This window comes from Brugia malayi (genome assembly GCF_000002995.4).
Source record: "Brugia malayi strain FR3 genome assembly, contig: Bm_v4_Chr2_contig_001, whole genome shotgun sequence".
Lineage (NCBI taxonomy): Eukaryota > Metazoa > Nematoda > Chromadorea > Rhabditida > Onchocercidae > Brugia > Brugia malayi.
In genome coordinates this window covers 7,050,302-7,066,571 of record NW_025062476.1, presented here as the reverse complement: position 1 = coordinate 7,066,571, position 16,270 = coordinate 7,050,302, and the positions used below count along the sequence as shown (strand labels likewise).

General features: G+C 22.2%; 2 protein-coding genes across 2 annotated transcripts; one reads left to right on the top strand and one right to left on the bottom strand.

Moving 5' to 3' along the window:
• Window positions 1–858: 858 nt before the first annotated feature.
• Bma-nep-2 (Uncharacterized protein) lies at window positions 859–12,770 on the top strand (the record flags this gene model as incomplete). Its single annotated transcript, XM_043078728.1, has 18 exons — window positions 859–872; window positions 2,920–3,101; window positions 3,681–3,842; window positions 3,991–4,077; window positions 4,300–4,505; window positions 4,820–4,999; window positions 5,336–5,457; window positions 5,606–5,722; window positions 6,141–6,247; window positions 6,756–6,874; window positions 7,707–7,805; window positions 8,303–8,484; window positions 9,024–9,082; window positions 9,566–9,685; window positions 10,139–10,290; window positions 11,138–11,278; window positions 12,254–12,330; window positions 12,671–12,770. 18 exons carry the CDS (start codon window positions 859–861, stop codon window positions 12,768–12,770), a joined length of 2,226 nt encoding a protein of 741 aa, XP_042934662.1.
• Window positions 12,771–14,088: 1,318 nt separating this feature from the next.
• Bm17507 (Uncharacterized protein) lies at window positions 14,089–15,601 on the bottom strand (the record flags this gene model as incomplete). Its single annotated transcript, XM_043078727.1, has 3 exons — window positions 14,089–14,144; window positions 14,994–15,099; window positions 15,542–15,601. The coding sequence occupies 3 exons, from the start codon at window positions 15,599–15,601 to the stop codon at window positions 14,089–14,091; spliced, it is 222 nt and encodes a 73-aa protein (XP_042934661.1).
• Window positions 15,602–16,270: the final 669 nt, after the last annotated feature.

Sequence of the window (16,270 nt, the reverse complement as noted above, 5' to 3'; positions counted from 1 at the left end):
TTGTTATCGTTGTTGTGTTGCTGTTATTATTACTGTTGTTGCTGTTGTTGTTCATTATTTTAAGCAATTTAGTGATTTTAAAAAAATTAAAAATTTACTTTTTCCAATATTTCATTTGAGAGATAAAAAAAGGAAAACGATGATATTATTTCAATTGGATATTGCTGTCAACAACGTTATGAAACAAAAAAATAAACAATTGAAAATGACCAAATTATGGGACAGAAAATATTTATTAAATTCATTGCTTCTTTATTTAGGACTTTTAATCAACAAACATTAACACGCATACATACACACACATATGTAAATTTATTGTCTTATCACTTTTAAAATAAATAAATGCTTTTTTTACTTTTGTTGAGAAAAATAACCACAAAAAAAGGTAATATAGTATAAAAGTATTAATCAACCAATCAAAAATCTAAAACTAAAAAAACAACGAAAGAAAAAACAATTCAAAGAAAGATTAAAAAATGAGAAAGTGAAAACAACTAAAATTCTGCCAATCAAATTATCACAAATTATTAAAATATCAAATGTAATATTAAGCACTGTAACGAATAAAGCAATATATGCGCGTTTATCTATTTAAATTTATTTATTTATTCATTTGTTCATTATTCAATCATTTATTTCTCCTTTCTTTCTCATTAATTTTATATATTTATTCAATTTATTAATTTATTTATCTATATACTTTTTATTTGTTTCTTTTATATAATTAATTAAACTTATTTAATACACTGAAAGCATACTTTTAAATGCTATTAAATATGCATAAAATAGGAAATGTCAACGATAATCGTATGATTATTTTGCTATCAAATCAACTAAACAGTTATGCTTATATGACCAATGACGCTTGAGAGGTAAGTATTTGGTAACTTATCCTATCATTTTACTTATCATTTTCTCTTTGAATGCTTAAAAAAAGCCCTAGCAGAATTATTGATTCATTTCAATTACCTTTTATGTTAACATTTAATCGTATAAGTTCGCCTAAGACATTAAAATTTTGACTGTGGAAAATTAGAATGAATTGATAATGTGCTAAAAGCATATTTAATTTATATTAGAATATTATTACTAATATTATATTAAAATTAACTTTCCGGAAAGCATTTATCAATGGTATAAAAAATTTAACTAATGTTAGATATTACATTTTGAACAATTTTTTGCCTTATTTTTTAATTATTTGATATACTAGTTCATAATAATTTGATTATTAGTAATGATGGAAGAATGAGAATTAGTAATAGCAATAATATAGATAATAAGTTATAATAATATTAATAATAGTGATAATATTAGTGACATGTTGCTGCTTTACTTTAACTTTGAATCGTCATGCTTTATTTAGCTGCACCCTAAAATCATTTCACATTTTTGGATAGTTTAGAATACTTTTCTCTTCTTTTATTCTTTCTCTCTCTCTCGCTCTTTTTGTTGGTTGGCTTCTAACTTTAAGATATTCCCACTCTTTGCTTATACTTTTCCTTTTATGAGTGATAGAAATTTTTTGTTTCTTTTTTCTGTGTGCTTTACTAAATTAAATAATTAAATTTGGTTATTTGCATAAATTTTTTTCTTCTGATAATAATTAACTGAAAGTTTAATTTTAATAATTAATAAATTCTTTTCACATAAATTTTTTCTCCTAAAAAAATGTAGTGACCTCGTTTTCATAATCTTTGATATGAATTTTTCTATGCTAAAAATTAATTAAATATAGATAACAAAAGTGAAAGAAGGAAAAAAGACAAATTGTGTGATTAAATTTTGATCAGTTTGAACTACCCTTTTCTTTTAATTATCTGCAAAGCTTACACATATATCAATTGTGCACATTTTAAATAATATATGGCAATTAAAACTATCAGATTTAATTTTATTGAAAAAAGAGAGCGAGAGAGAGAGTGAAAGAAAGAACACAAAAACTAACAAAGATCAGTAATAGTTAGAATCGTTTGAAACTGCATTTTTTTTTTTTTTTTTTGAATTAAAATTACAATTATCTAAAGTGCCATTATAACTACAAAATATTATTATTCAATTTCTATCGTCTATTTTTCTTCCTTATTTTTTATCAATCATAACATATGAAGTAATGATAATGAAAGTTAAAATCATAAATATATTGAATTTAAATTATCACTATATCTAAGAAAATATTATTTGATGATATCATCTTTTTCAGCAATTTATTTGTAATCTAGCAGTTTACATTCTAACTAATTAATTGTTGAAGAAATGAAGGGTAAAAAAAGAGAGAACAAGACTGGCAAAGTTTGTTTCCGATTTACTAAATTCTAAAAAAAAGAAAAAAAAATTGCTACGTGAAAAAAATAATTGGCAGTTTGATTGACAAACCGGAAATTCAAGCAGGATAAAAATAAACAAATGAATTTATAGTAAAGTAATTAGAGGATTATTTTAGATTTTATATAGTGTAAATAAGTTTTATTCTTTCATTATACGTATACTATCATCGTTGTTTTTGTTATTAAAATCATCGCTTTTTTATTTTCCAATCTGTCAGAAAAATTTTTACAAATTTTGTTGTTAAAAAATTCCTATAATTTCAAATGAGTGGAAGAAATTTTGCTACCTGAAAATTATTACCATAGCTTTGAAATGAAAATGTAAATTTTATTATTGGAAAATTTATGTAAATTTGAAATGAACAACTAATTTAAAATAATTTTTGTTAGTGAAAAATTATTGCAGATTTGAGGATTAATAATAAATTACATCTTAAGATTAAATATGATTAAGCTTTTCCTTATACAATAATATTATCGAAATCAATTTCATATTTTTTTTCTTTCCTTCTCTTTACAGCAACTATTTTTATCTTTTATTCCTGTTATCAATAATCATTGCCATCAATAATCATTACTGATTATCTTTGAGGGTAAATATGGATGAGCCAAGAAATGTGGAAAAGTCAATATGGAAACGTATCGCTACTCGTCCATTTATCACTGTTCTAACATTTGTTGGCATCATTTCAATTGCATTAAGTTGTACATTAGTTTACTTACTTGTAAGAAAAACAACAACAATATGTTTAACACCTGAATGTATTAAAACAGGTAAGTTATCATTTAATTTAAAAAGATATATATCTGGTAATAATTATAATAGATTATAACTGGACTTAGAATAGTTGCTTATTGTTTATTATTATTAGTCATCATTATTAATTATTATTGTTATTTGTTGTTATTTATTTTCATCACCATTTTTGTTATCATTATTATTCTCATTGTTATCTCTATTGCTATCAATCATCATCATTACTATCATATTTGATTTTTGATTTCTACCTTTCTTTCCCAGTGTAAAAAGCATTTTTGAAATTTTGTTTTTGATTTTTTTCATCCTTTGATAATAATAGCAATAATAAATAACAAATAATAACAATAATGATAATATCAGTATTATTTCTCACTCATTTCTTGAAATATTTCATTTTGAATAAATTAATATCCATACTATTATCAATTGTTGATTAAACAACTTAATACTGTAACTAAATTCCATTCAATTTTCAAATTATTTATTAATTATAAATTTAATGGTTTTTCTTTACTACTTATGGAAATTATTTTGTATGAGCACTTGAATACTTATATTTTTTATTTATTTATCTACCTACATCTACTATATAGCATCGGTAATTTTGACATCAATGAATGCAAAGATGGATCCATGTGAAGATTTTTATGAATATGCATGTGGAAATTGGATTAAAGATCATCCGATACCTGATGATGCACCCTCGGTGTCAAATTTTGAAAATTTAGGACAAGATCTTGAGTTTGCACTAAAAGGTTGTAATTATTTTTTTTTTTCTTTTACATATATCATATTAACATTTTTCATTAATTAGCAATTTTGATTAAAACTTTTTTGTGAAATTTTCAATTCTAATCTAAAAATTTCAAAAAAAGCATAATAATATATAAAATATTATTATAGGTCTACTGGAACAAAAGAATATAGAAAGCTTGGATGGTGATGCTGTACGAAAAGCTCGAGCGTTTTATCATCTGTGCCTCAATGAAAGTAGATCACTTCTGGTTTAAATTATCGATTGATTTGATGAAATTATGATGGTACTGTCGAAATACATAGCAATCATTTGTATCAATTTAATCAATTTAAGCACCATTTTAGTGATAATAATGTAAAATAACATTTTTAAATAAAATTTTAATTATGCAATTTTTTAATTTTTTATTTTTATTTTTTTTTTTTTTTTTTTTTTTTTTGTTTTTTATTTTTCAGCTGCAATAATAAATACATGGAGGGAAACATTTGATAATGCAGTGAAAAATTTTGGTGGTTGGCCAAGTTTAGAAAAATCAGATAATAAGCCAAGGATATCAGTCGAACAAATGTATGGCATAATGGTTGCTAAATTTAGAAGTGATTCACTTTTTAAAGCAACTGTTCAACCCGATGATAAAAACTCGCAGCAAAATGTTTTATTGGTAAGAACTTATAAATTTATCTTCTATCATTTATTACATGAAGGCATTCTATTATCATTATTATCAATAACTGTTGATAAGAGAGTATGATTATGTATAATTGTTGCTCTTTTATGTCTCAATTTCTAAAATTCTATATTTGAACTTAAAAAAAATGAATAATATTTTGTATGAATTATTTATTCGGAAAGCATAATGCTAAAATTTGAAATATAATTAAAATTATTATTATTATTTAAAGATTATTTTAAAAGAAATAAATTGATTGATTTTTAAAAATTCAAATTTTTTTGTTTTTAAATTAAAAATTTTAGATTGATCAACCAGCGTTGAATTTATTCGCACGTGATTTTTACATTTTATCAGAAACGCAAGAAGAACGATTAGCATATAAAACATTGATTAGAGATGTTTTATTATTATTGGAAGCTCGAGTTGAAGCATACAATCGTGATTTTGATGAAATTTTACAGTTTGAAACTGATCTTGCAAATGCTCGTTTTTAATAAAAATTTAATTACTAAATTAATAGCTATATATACAAATTTTTATACAAATCTTAAATTGCATAACACATACACATTTTGTCATGAATTTTAAGCGCAGAAACAAAAATGTAACTTCTTCATTTTTATAAAAAAGAGTTTTTTTTTCAGATAAAAAAAATTGTTAAATTTTATTTAAATTTTTATAAACTTGGACTTTAAATTGCAAAATAAAAGATTTTTATGAAATTAAAAAAAGTTATATAATAAAAAATTAACTTGCAAAAAATGCAAAAAAAGAGAAGTGTAATACTTCTGCATTGATTAAATTGAAAATGAATTCAGATCACCTTATCCGAAGATTTAAGACATGATATTGCTGAATTATACAACAAAATGACAATTGAACAAATGAGTAAGGAATTTCCAAATTTCAATTGGTTATTATTCTTCAGTACAATTTTTCAGTATGTTTTTTTATTTCTTTTTTATTGTTTTTAAAATAACTGTAAATTTTGTATAAGATGAAAAATAAAGTATGAAGTTAGTGAAGAATTTAAAATATATTAATAATATAATATTTGGATTATATTCAATTTAAAATACTACTTATAGAAATATTGCTTCATCAGATAATCAAATAATTAAAATGAATGATACAACGGAAATTGTCATTTATGGTTTACAATTTATTAAAAAACTTGATGAATTGCTACCAAAATATGACAAAAGGTATGGCATAATTTTAAAAAGAATTGAAATTAACTTTATTTAACTGAAATGTTTAACTTTCAATTCTAGATATTATCATACTCTGTTGTATTTGATGAAATCAAATTTCTCAACATTAATAGTGATCATATACTAAATTATAAACAATAAGTTTCGCGTTTTTTAATTTACTAGGCTTTTTAACATGAAACATTTACTTTTTTTTATTTCAATTTCTTTTAAGCATGAAAAAATCAAAATGATAAATTATAGCAATAAAATCAATTACTTAGTTAATTAATGAGAAAATAGCCAACAATAACAAAACATTATGATAAATATTTTACTTATAATTGATTTTTATTTATTTACTTCAAAAGAATTTTATTTATTCACTTCAAATCATTTCAAATTCATTCGTAATTTTTTTAATTTCAAGGATAATTTCTAATTATTTGGCTTGGTGTTGGTTTTTTAAAACAATGCTACGTGATTTACCTGATCCATTTGCATTAACAATGTTCAAATTTTATAAAAGTCTTAATTGTAAGTTTGCTTTTGTTTTTGTTTTTTATTTTTGCATTTTTTCCTTTCTTCTACCATTTTAAAACATAAATTATCAAATTTTGCAAAAGTTCTTTTTTTCTTCAATGTATTGAAAATGAAAGTAAATTTTCATAGATTGATTTTACTTCTAATAACAACAATAAAGTGGGAAAGAAATAATTCTATTTGTTATTTTGCTTAACGTTTTTTCTTTGTTCCGTCTTTTTTTTTAAACAATTATTTTGAAAGTTAGTTAGATTTAATAAAAATGTTTTTTCTCAAAAAAAGAATTATTTCTTTTTTGAATAAATCTGAAAGAAAATTTTTAATTTAAAGAAATTTCTAAATAAATTTAATTTAAATAAAAATTTTATTATTTTTTATTTGAAAATTTTTGGTATGTCTTTTTTTTGAAAATTTTAAATTATAAAAGGATATAAATATATATTTTATCTTAATGGATGTAAATAATTTTAAATTATGAAAGAATATAAAAATGTATTTGCAGTGATGCAAGTGCCAAAAATGCGTTGGCATAGTTGTGTGACACGTGTCAATAATTTGATGCCAATGGCCGTATCAAGTATTTATATTAGGAAGCATTTTGATAACGAAGCTAAGAAACAGGTTAGTAAGTTATGTGATATTTATGTATCATTACTAGGTAAATGGGTTGATCAATACTTGGGTAAATAGGTCAAATGATATTTATGTATTATTAAATGATACTTTGGTGAACGAGTTGACCGATGTTTATATATCATTATTAAATAAATGAGTTAAATAGTATTTATATACTATTCTTAGATGAGCTAAATAAGATTTACTGTTAGATAAGTGATTTAAACCATATTTGTGTATTATTATTGAATGACTTAAATGATATTTATCAGTTATTACCACTATTAAATAATTTTTATTGTTAGTGAAATTTTTTTGAATTAAAATGATAATTGTATAAAGTTGGGAAAAAGTAGCAAAATGACAGGAAAATGAATTGGTAAAATTGATAAATACCATCTAATATTCATAAGTTTGATAGATGCTAATAGATTTGCAAGAATAATAAATGTATATCAATTTTATAAATGTAGCAATTGTTCTCAAAATTTGATAAACATTTATTATTGTTATCAAATTGATTACCAATTAAATAATAAATTCAGTAGAATTTTTGGAGCTAATATTTGTGTATTTTATAAAACTCTAAAAATGTTACCACTGTTAAATAAAAAGTTTTTAATGGATGTTTTTATGTCCGAATTTTTTTTTATTTCAATTTAAAAATTTTCAAAATTCTGGTATTTTTAAAAAATTTAGCATTCTTTTTTCTTTAAATTAAAAAACTTCTTTTATTATTAATTATAAGGAAAAGGAAACAAAATTTGACAATAAAAAAATCAAAAAATAACTAATTAATTTCAATTTTTTGTATTTTCTTTTTCTTTTGTATATTTAGGTGGAAGAAATGATTGAATTAATAATGGCAACATTTGTGGACATATTGCAATCCGAAGATTGGCTTACTGAACATGCAAAAGAATTTGCTAAGGAAAAAGTATTAAGCATTTTTAATAATTTTTCTATTCACTAATAACTATTGAAAAAGTTAATTATTCAAAAGCTAAATTTGAAAGTAAGACAGACAAAAAAGAGAACATAATTCATAATTGAAATTTTATTGATTTGAATATTTAAAAAATATTTTAAATTACTGTGCATTTGTTTTTCATTATTTTTAAAAATAGATTATAATATATATTTTAAATTTAGGTTATTATATAAATCTTATTTTTATTATTATTTTAACATTTAGGTGATTTTTCGTAATAATATGATAATGGATAATTGGACTATTTTTTCATTTCTAGGACAATAAGCAGATATTTTGATTGGCTTCTTTTAATAATAGAAGTTTTAATGTTGAAATATGTTAGCCAATAATAACAATAACAATAATAATATTATAATATTGATTGATAATAGTAATTAAAGGTAATATTAATAAACAATAATAGTAATAATATTAATAATGGTATTCCATTATTTCATCAGGTTGATGCGATGAGCAAAAAGATTGGTTATCCGAATTATTTGGATGATTCAAAATTAGTCGATAATGATTACAAAACTTACATTGTTTATGATGGTGATTATTACAAGACAAAATTTCAATTTTATCATATGTATCAGAAGGATATATTAGAACGTATCGTTAAAAAAGTTGATCGTGAAAGGTATAACTAATTAAATTTTTTTTGTAATTTTTTTCTTGCCATCTTATCATTTTGTAATTTTGGTGATGTTAAAAAATACATTTTATTACAAATGTAATGTAATATAAATCACATAATTTAAAAAATTCCAAAAGTATTTTAAAATTTATTGCTGTATAAATTATTTGATGCAGTTAGTATGGAATTTAAAAATTTTTAATTTTGAGCTAAGATTAAATATGTTTAATATAAACAATAGTAATTTAAAAATCAAATTTTTAAGCTAGAATTACTTGTGTAATTTTAACTTATTGAATAATGTAAATTATATTATTTATTTATTTATTTTTTTTTTTTTTGCATTATTGCAATTTTAAATGTAATTTCAAAAAATGTATGAGATACTTGTGTTAATTAGGTAACTTAAAATTTTTGCAATTTATTCTATTGGAAGCTAAATTTAGCAGTAAATCTGTAATTCGTTATTTGAGAGATCGTTTGATCAAGCATGAAATTTAATTTCAAAATATTTTAAAACTAATTTTTTTTATTCTTTTCAGATGGGTTGCTGGTGCAGCACTTGTGAATGCTTTTTATAGTCCAAATACGAATGAGATAAGTAAGTAAATAATATGGAAAAGTATATTTTACTTACAAGCTCACAATGATTGAAATAAATTTTTAATATTTTTTTAAAAAATTGAAATTTGTTAAATTTGTGCAAAAAAAAATTTATTGGTTAGTTTTTATTATATTTCTAAATTAAAAAAAATTCTTGTTATTTTTTTTTATTTTTATGATTAAATCCAAAGCACTTTGAAAACGTTGCAAAAATATGTGATATTTCTTAAATTGCTATAAAAATTTTTACATTACAAATTTAATTTATGCTAATATTATTTCATTTATCCAACTTTCGTTTCTAATCAATTAAAAATTCCTTTTTTTTTTCATTCTTACAATTTTTGTTTTCAGTAATTTCTTTTTCTTAATTATTCAATGAATAATGTCTTTCCTTCGCAATTATTTTTAATCTAAATTATTATTATTAAAATAAAAATATTTGGCTGCCGATACCAAAATGAATGAAAAAAAAATTCAGTATTTCCGGCTGGTATCTTGCAACCGGTTTTCTATCATAAACATTTTCCACGTTCCATGAACTTTGGCGGTATTGGTGTTGTAATTGGCCATGAAATTACGCATGGATTTGATGATCGAGGTATTGATGCATTCTGTTTATCATTTATTCAAATTTAGCTATTATTTGAATTATTTATATCTATGATTTTTCCAAAAAAAAAGTTAAGCATAAACTTTTACATAATTTAATTAAAAATATGTAATCAAAATTACTCTATTTTTTAAGTTTGAAAAACTATTATGTAAAGTGTTTTGTAGTTAGCAGAAAGAAAATTGATTCAGAAAGATTAATTCGAAAAAAATTGAATTAGTTTACACTTTTTTCCTTTTTAATTTGAATTTCAATAAATCTTTTCAATCAAATTATTTTATCTCAATAATAACAACTAATACTTTTATCATATTATGTTTATCCTTGCTAAATTTATAAAGTTTTATTTTAAATTAAAGAAGGCAAATACTGTATTTACTAATCTTTTCTCTTTTAGCTTTTAAGCTAAAAAATAATTTTTCTAATCAGAATGTAATATAGGACGATTGTATGATAAATATGGTAATATTCGACAATGGTGGGATAATGCAACAATTGAAAAATTTGAAATGAAAACAAAATGCATTGAGGACCAATACTCAGCGTTTGTACTTGAACAAATTGGTATGAAAGTTAATGGACGTAGCACAAAAGTATCTTAATTTTTTCTTTTTTTTAATCAAAAAATGACTTTTTGATAATAATAATAATATATGAATGTATAATATGAATTGTATTAATCTATTTTATCAATTTCATTTATTATTTATAATTTACTTTATAGTTTTTAGAAGAATCGCTTATAATTAATAAAAATATTAATAATAATAAAATATATTAATTGCATCAATATTGCATTTGCACTCGAATTATTTAAATTAATTGCTTATATAATAGTCTAATTATTTTTGGGAATTTCCTTTCAAGTACTGTTTCAGAAACTATTTCCTTCTAAAAGCTTAATTTGGCAATGATCGCAATAGTACAAGCCTTATTAGGCACGTAAATTACGTGAACATCTATTTGTACAAGCTTAATCAGATAATAATCATTTAAAAAATTTTCCTCGTACAAGCCATACTAAATTATTCTAGGAATGTTTGTTCTGGAAGTCTAATTAAGCAATCATCAATGATTGCTTAATTAGACATATCGAATACTCTTTCTCGTGCTGACCTTATTAGTATAGTAGATCACAAACAATGATCATCTCAAGGTCACAGACAGAGATTATTCTCCTTAGACATAGTTATTCCAGAAGCTTCCTTTCTATAAGCCTAATTGGTTAATAACTATTTCCCTTATAGAAATAATCATTCCGAAACTTCTTCATGCGAACCTTATCAGACAGTGATAATTTCACAAACTCCTAGAAAAAAACAATACCTAATTGGGCCTAAATATGCGGCTTAATTAGATATTAATTATTCCAGAAAACTGTTAACTGTACAAGCCTTATTAGAGAATTTTTCTTTGAAAAGGTAAGGCTATGCGTTTCAGGGTGAAAATATAGCTGATAATGGTGGATTGAAACAGGCTTACAGAGCATATAAAAAGTATGTGCGCAAAAATCCACAATACTCGCTGTTGCCGGGTGTCAACTTGACGCATGATCAATTATTCTTCCTGAATTATGCTCAGGTGAATAATACGTATTCAATATTTAGTACTGTTAAAGATTTTTCATATCAAAAAAAATACAGTATTTTCTCTTTAGAATAAATAAGTGATAATTGCAGTAGTTTAAAATAATTTTTAAGAAAAAATTTTATTTCTTAAAATTTTAATAGAAGTACTTTAATATAAGAATTTAGAATTAGTTCGTTCAATAACATAGATAATAGAATGAAATATTACTTTTTATTCGAAGTATGATTTTTAAATACCTTTTTTGTCGAATTTTTTATTTCTATAATTAATTTTGTGCAGTATAATAATTAAAATAAATTGAAAAGAATGAAAATTAGAAAAAAAAAGAACTAAAAAAACTTTGATTTTTTTTTGATTTAATTTTTTCGATTTTTTTTGATAAATTTTTTTTTGCTTTTTAATAATTCAGAAAAGATTTTAAAATGTATAAAAATATTTGCTTGTGTTTAACTTCATTTTCAGTTTAAAAAGTAATATTTATTACTAAAAAACATATGTAAGCAAAAATTGGAAGGCAGAAAAAAGTCATTTAGAAGTGTTTTACTATGATTATTTCACTTATAAATTATTAATATCATCAGTTGAATCTCTTTTCTTTTCCTAACAAACGAAAAATTAAAACGAAAAAAACATTAAAGTTTGTTAAATATTTTCAAAACATTAGTGATGGAAAATTGTTAAACGTTTGAAATTATTAATATATCGAAAAATTTTTTGGAAATTATTTGCTCATACAATAAATATACTACATTAAGTGTTCATTACAATGATTTTAATCTATGATACATAGATTAAATATATTATTTGTTGCTCATATTGCTAATGTAATTCTTTTAAAAAAGGAACTGCAAATTAAAGATTTTTATTTATTCAAAATGCTACTGTTATTAAGTGAATGATTTAAAATTATTAGTAAAAAATTTGTCATTTTTTTAATCTAAATTTGGGAATAAATGATAATTTTAGATTTGGTGTGGTACTATGAATGATAAGGAAGCAGTGAGAAAATTACGGACATCTGAGCATTCACCGGGACCAATCAGGTGAATTGCTTGCATATGTGTAAATTATCGTGGAAAAATTCTGTTTAATCTATAACATAGTGGCAATTAATGATGTAATAGAAAAAATGATAATTAATGAAATAATTAATGATAACAAAAATCATTTTAAAGTAATAATAACAAATTGGTATAAATTAATAATAATAAATAATAATGAAAATAAGAATAGCAGTAGTTTCTTAAAAAATTTGCAAGTTTTTTTATAAATTTATGATAATAATAATGATGATAAAGGTGTATTTGTTACATAATAATGCAATAATTCGAGAGACTTATGATTAATTTATTTATTGACTATAAAATTTTCATATGATTACAGGGTAAAAGGGCCATTATCAAATTCGGAAGATTTCGCAAAAGCATATAATTGTCCATCGGGCAGTCCAATGAATCCACGTCACAAATGTCGCGTATGGTAGGACAGATGAATGAGTAGTTGAAATGATTTAATTAAATTGCATTTATGCATGGAAATTTCCCAAACAAAATTTATTGTCTTTTTTTTGCTCTTTTTTTGCTTTTTTTTTACATATCGTTTAGCGCAACCTGAATAAATGGCATGGAAAAAGAGAGGAAAAGCAAAAAAATGATGAAAGTTTTATATATCATAGATACTTCGTAAATTTTATTATTATTATTATTGCTATTATTAGCATTATTATTACTATTTATACTGTCATTATTTTTCTACTTATATTATTACTTATACTATTATTTTTATTATTATTATTACTATTTATATTATTATTTTAACATTAAAATATGGGAATTTGAATCATTCTTTTTTTTCTGATCTAATTTTGTCTTTTCGTTTTTTTTTTTCTTTTTTTTTTATTTATGCATTTATTCGATGGTATTTTTCGGTAAACTACTTTGATAAATCTTCATATTATGAGTATTTTATTGATTGATTGATTAGCAACAATTCAGTTTAATTTGATAAATTTTGTGACTATAAATTTTTGTAAAACTACTTGGTGTATAAAATATTTTTATTTTCTTCTTCTTTGTCTTTCCTATTACTTTAAAAATTTCATAAAATTTTGAAGCACAGGTCATTGCTGACTGATCTGTAGTGTCAAACGAGTTGCTAATTGAAAGACAGGTCATTGCTGATTAATACCTGCAATGTCAGATAGACCATCTAATTGAAAGTTTTTAAATTAGTTATCATTAATTTCTATGCCTCAAAAAAGTTATAACTTCGTTTATGATTGATAAACCATTGTGAGTTTTTATTTTCACAAATTTTTCCCATAACATTTTCAATTTGTCAATTTATTTTTCACCATTATAATATCTTGTGATTTATCTTTATTAAACCTTACACATTATCTTTTATCATTTAAAATTAATTTTAAAAATGAAATTTGAGTTGCTTGAAAAAAAATGTAATATGAACAAGCAAATGATAAATTTATTAAGCATAAGTATTGCCATGAAAATTTTGTTGAAAACAAAAAGTTTATTGCACTAGCAAAACAAATATTAGTTATCACTGTTAATCAATTAATTTCATTTTTTCCCATCTAATTTTTGAATCTTAGTAATATATTCTGTACAAATATTTCAGTATGAAAAAAAAGCGATAGAATTTTTTTCTGAGCAGAAAAGTATGCAATTTTTATTTTCGCTTTTATTACTTTTTTTTGTATTTTTTTTAAAAAAAATAAATAAGCAACTAAAGGAATAACAAAATTTTCAAAGCAAATCTTTTTTTGAATGAATCATTCCATTTTAACGTCTTAGCAAACAACTTAACGGTGAAAATTCGCATTCATCCCAACGATAGCCTAAAAAAGAAATGCAAAAGTATATTTGAATTATCTGAAATTTCTTTATTTAAAAAAAAACTTCCTTAAAAAATAGCTTTTTTTGAAAAAATTTATCCCGTTTATCTTTTGTATTAAAAGCTTTGTTTAGCAATTAGAATATTATCTAATTAATTTAATAATTAACTATTCTTTTTATTACGTTTCATTAATATTTTTTTGCAAATATTTTATTAAATGCATCAGGTAGCTTCATTTAGTTGTTGTTAATTATTAAAAATTTCACTAAAGTCATAGTGCTAACAAATTTTTGATGTTACTTTAAGTTAATCGATCTTTTAAAATATTAATTAGCATACTCGGAAGAAAATATTAATTAGTATGCTAAAAAGAAAAAAGAAAGAAGTTAAATTTTAGATATATTAGATAGATGCGATGATCAGTCATTTCGTAAAAATCTAAATGAAAGAAAATGATTCATTTGATATTCTCTGATTAATTTCATTCAACAATTTATCTAATTAATTTTACCAATCAATTTATCATATTCATTTGATCGATCAATTTTATCAGTGTTTTGTCAATTGTAGTTTTTGATTAAAATGAATGCACGAATTGATAATAAAATAACACATCGAGATTCTTTGCAAGTTTTTTTTTCTTGTCTTGCAATTTACACAGTTTTTATAAGTTTTAAAATTAATGAATAATGCTAACGTAGCTGATTGTTTTATGGTAATTAATCGATTAAATGATTAAACTTCAAAAGTTTTTTTTGATTTTTTAATTTTAATTTTTTTTTTCAAGCATTAATTTCGTCTTTTTTACTTTTTTTTTCAGTGCTATGAAACTTTTGATAAAATATTATACCTTTAAGTCCTTCACGCTTATTGATATAATTTAGCGGCGCATTATGCATATCAAATGTTCTTCTTCCATAATTATTTACCATTGGATGAAATTTCAAAAATATTGCCTATAATTCATATTTATTTTTTCTAATTAAATCATTTTTTTAATTTGGATAATCAATAATGAGTGATAAACAAAAAAATTTTTTAACAAAATTAACATTAATCCATGAATACAAATTCTTTGAGTGAATAATGCAAAAGGAATAATAATTATTGATTAAATTTTCAGAATAAATTCCTTTTTTTTTTTTGTTCTTATTGCAAAAAAAACATTAATAATAATTAAAAATTATGGATTAATAAGATTTTTATTTAAAAAGTGAAAAAACAGTTGAAACATACTGATATACTTCATAATTTTTAAAATTTCAATTTTTAAATCATAAAGAATTTCTTTTCAAATAAATGAATTAATTACATGAATGATGTTTGTATGAAAATTTTTACAGTTTAATCCATTTCAATTTTTGCAATACATTTCAGTTTTTAATAAAGTGAAAATACCTGAAGAGGTTGTTGTATGGAATGAAGAATAATTGCTAAGCCAAATATTTTATTAAGCATTTTGTTTGCTTATGTGATCACTTGTGTTGCTAATAATTTGATCTAAAATCTGATATCAATGAAATCAATCACCAATAGAATCGTGGCATCAATAATTTATTTATCATATCATTGTAAGTTGATGGATTTACAAGCAGAGATAATTTTAACAGATTACATCAATATTTTTCACTGATAATAACATTAATATTAGAATATAGTAGTGATGACAATGATAGTAACAAATAATTACAATCATAATTAAAATGATGCAGCAAAACATATTAAGATATCGCAAAATACAATATTTTGCTTCATTGTATCGTTATCATTATCCATTATCATTGTCTATTACTATCGCTTTATCACGACTGTTATCACCATATTATCAATCAACATTACTGAATCATTTTACTATGAATTTGGGAATTTTTTATTACATTCTTCATGCTAAAATTACTTAACTTATAAATTATTGGATCGTAAAATTTTTTTACTTAATATCATTTAATTGAATAAAAGTTATTAATTCAGCTTTTTAGTTTCTGCTCGATAAAATTTTTCCTATTGTTTTAAGAAAGAAATGCTCAAACAAACATTTTTTAATTATTTCACCTAAGTCTTTTATTCAATTTTATTGGAGAAAAAAAGATAAGAATAGAATATAATACTTTTTAAAATGATTATTTT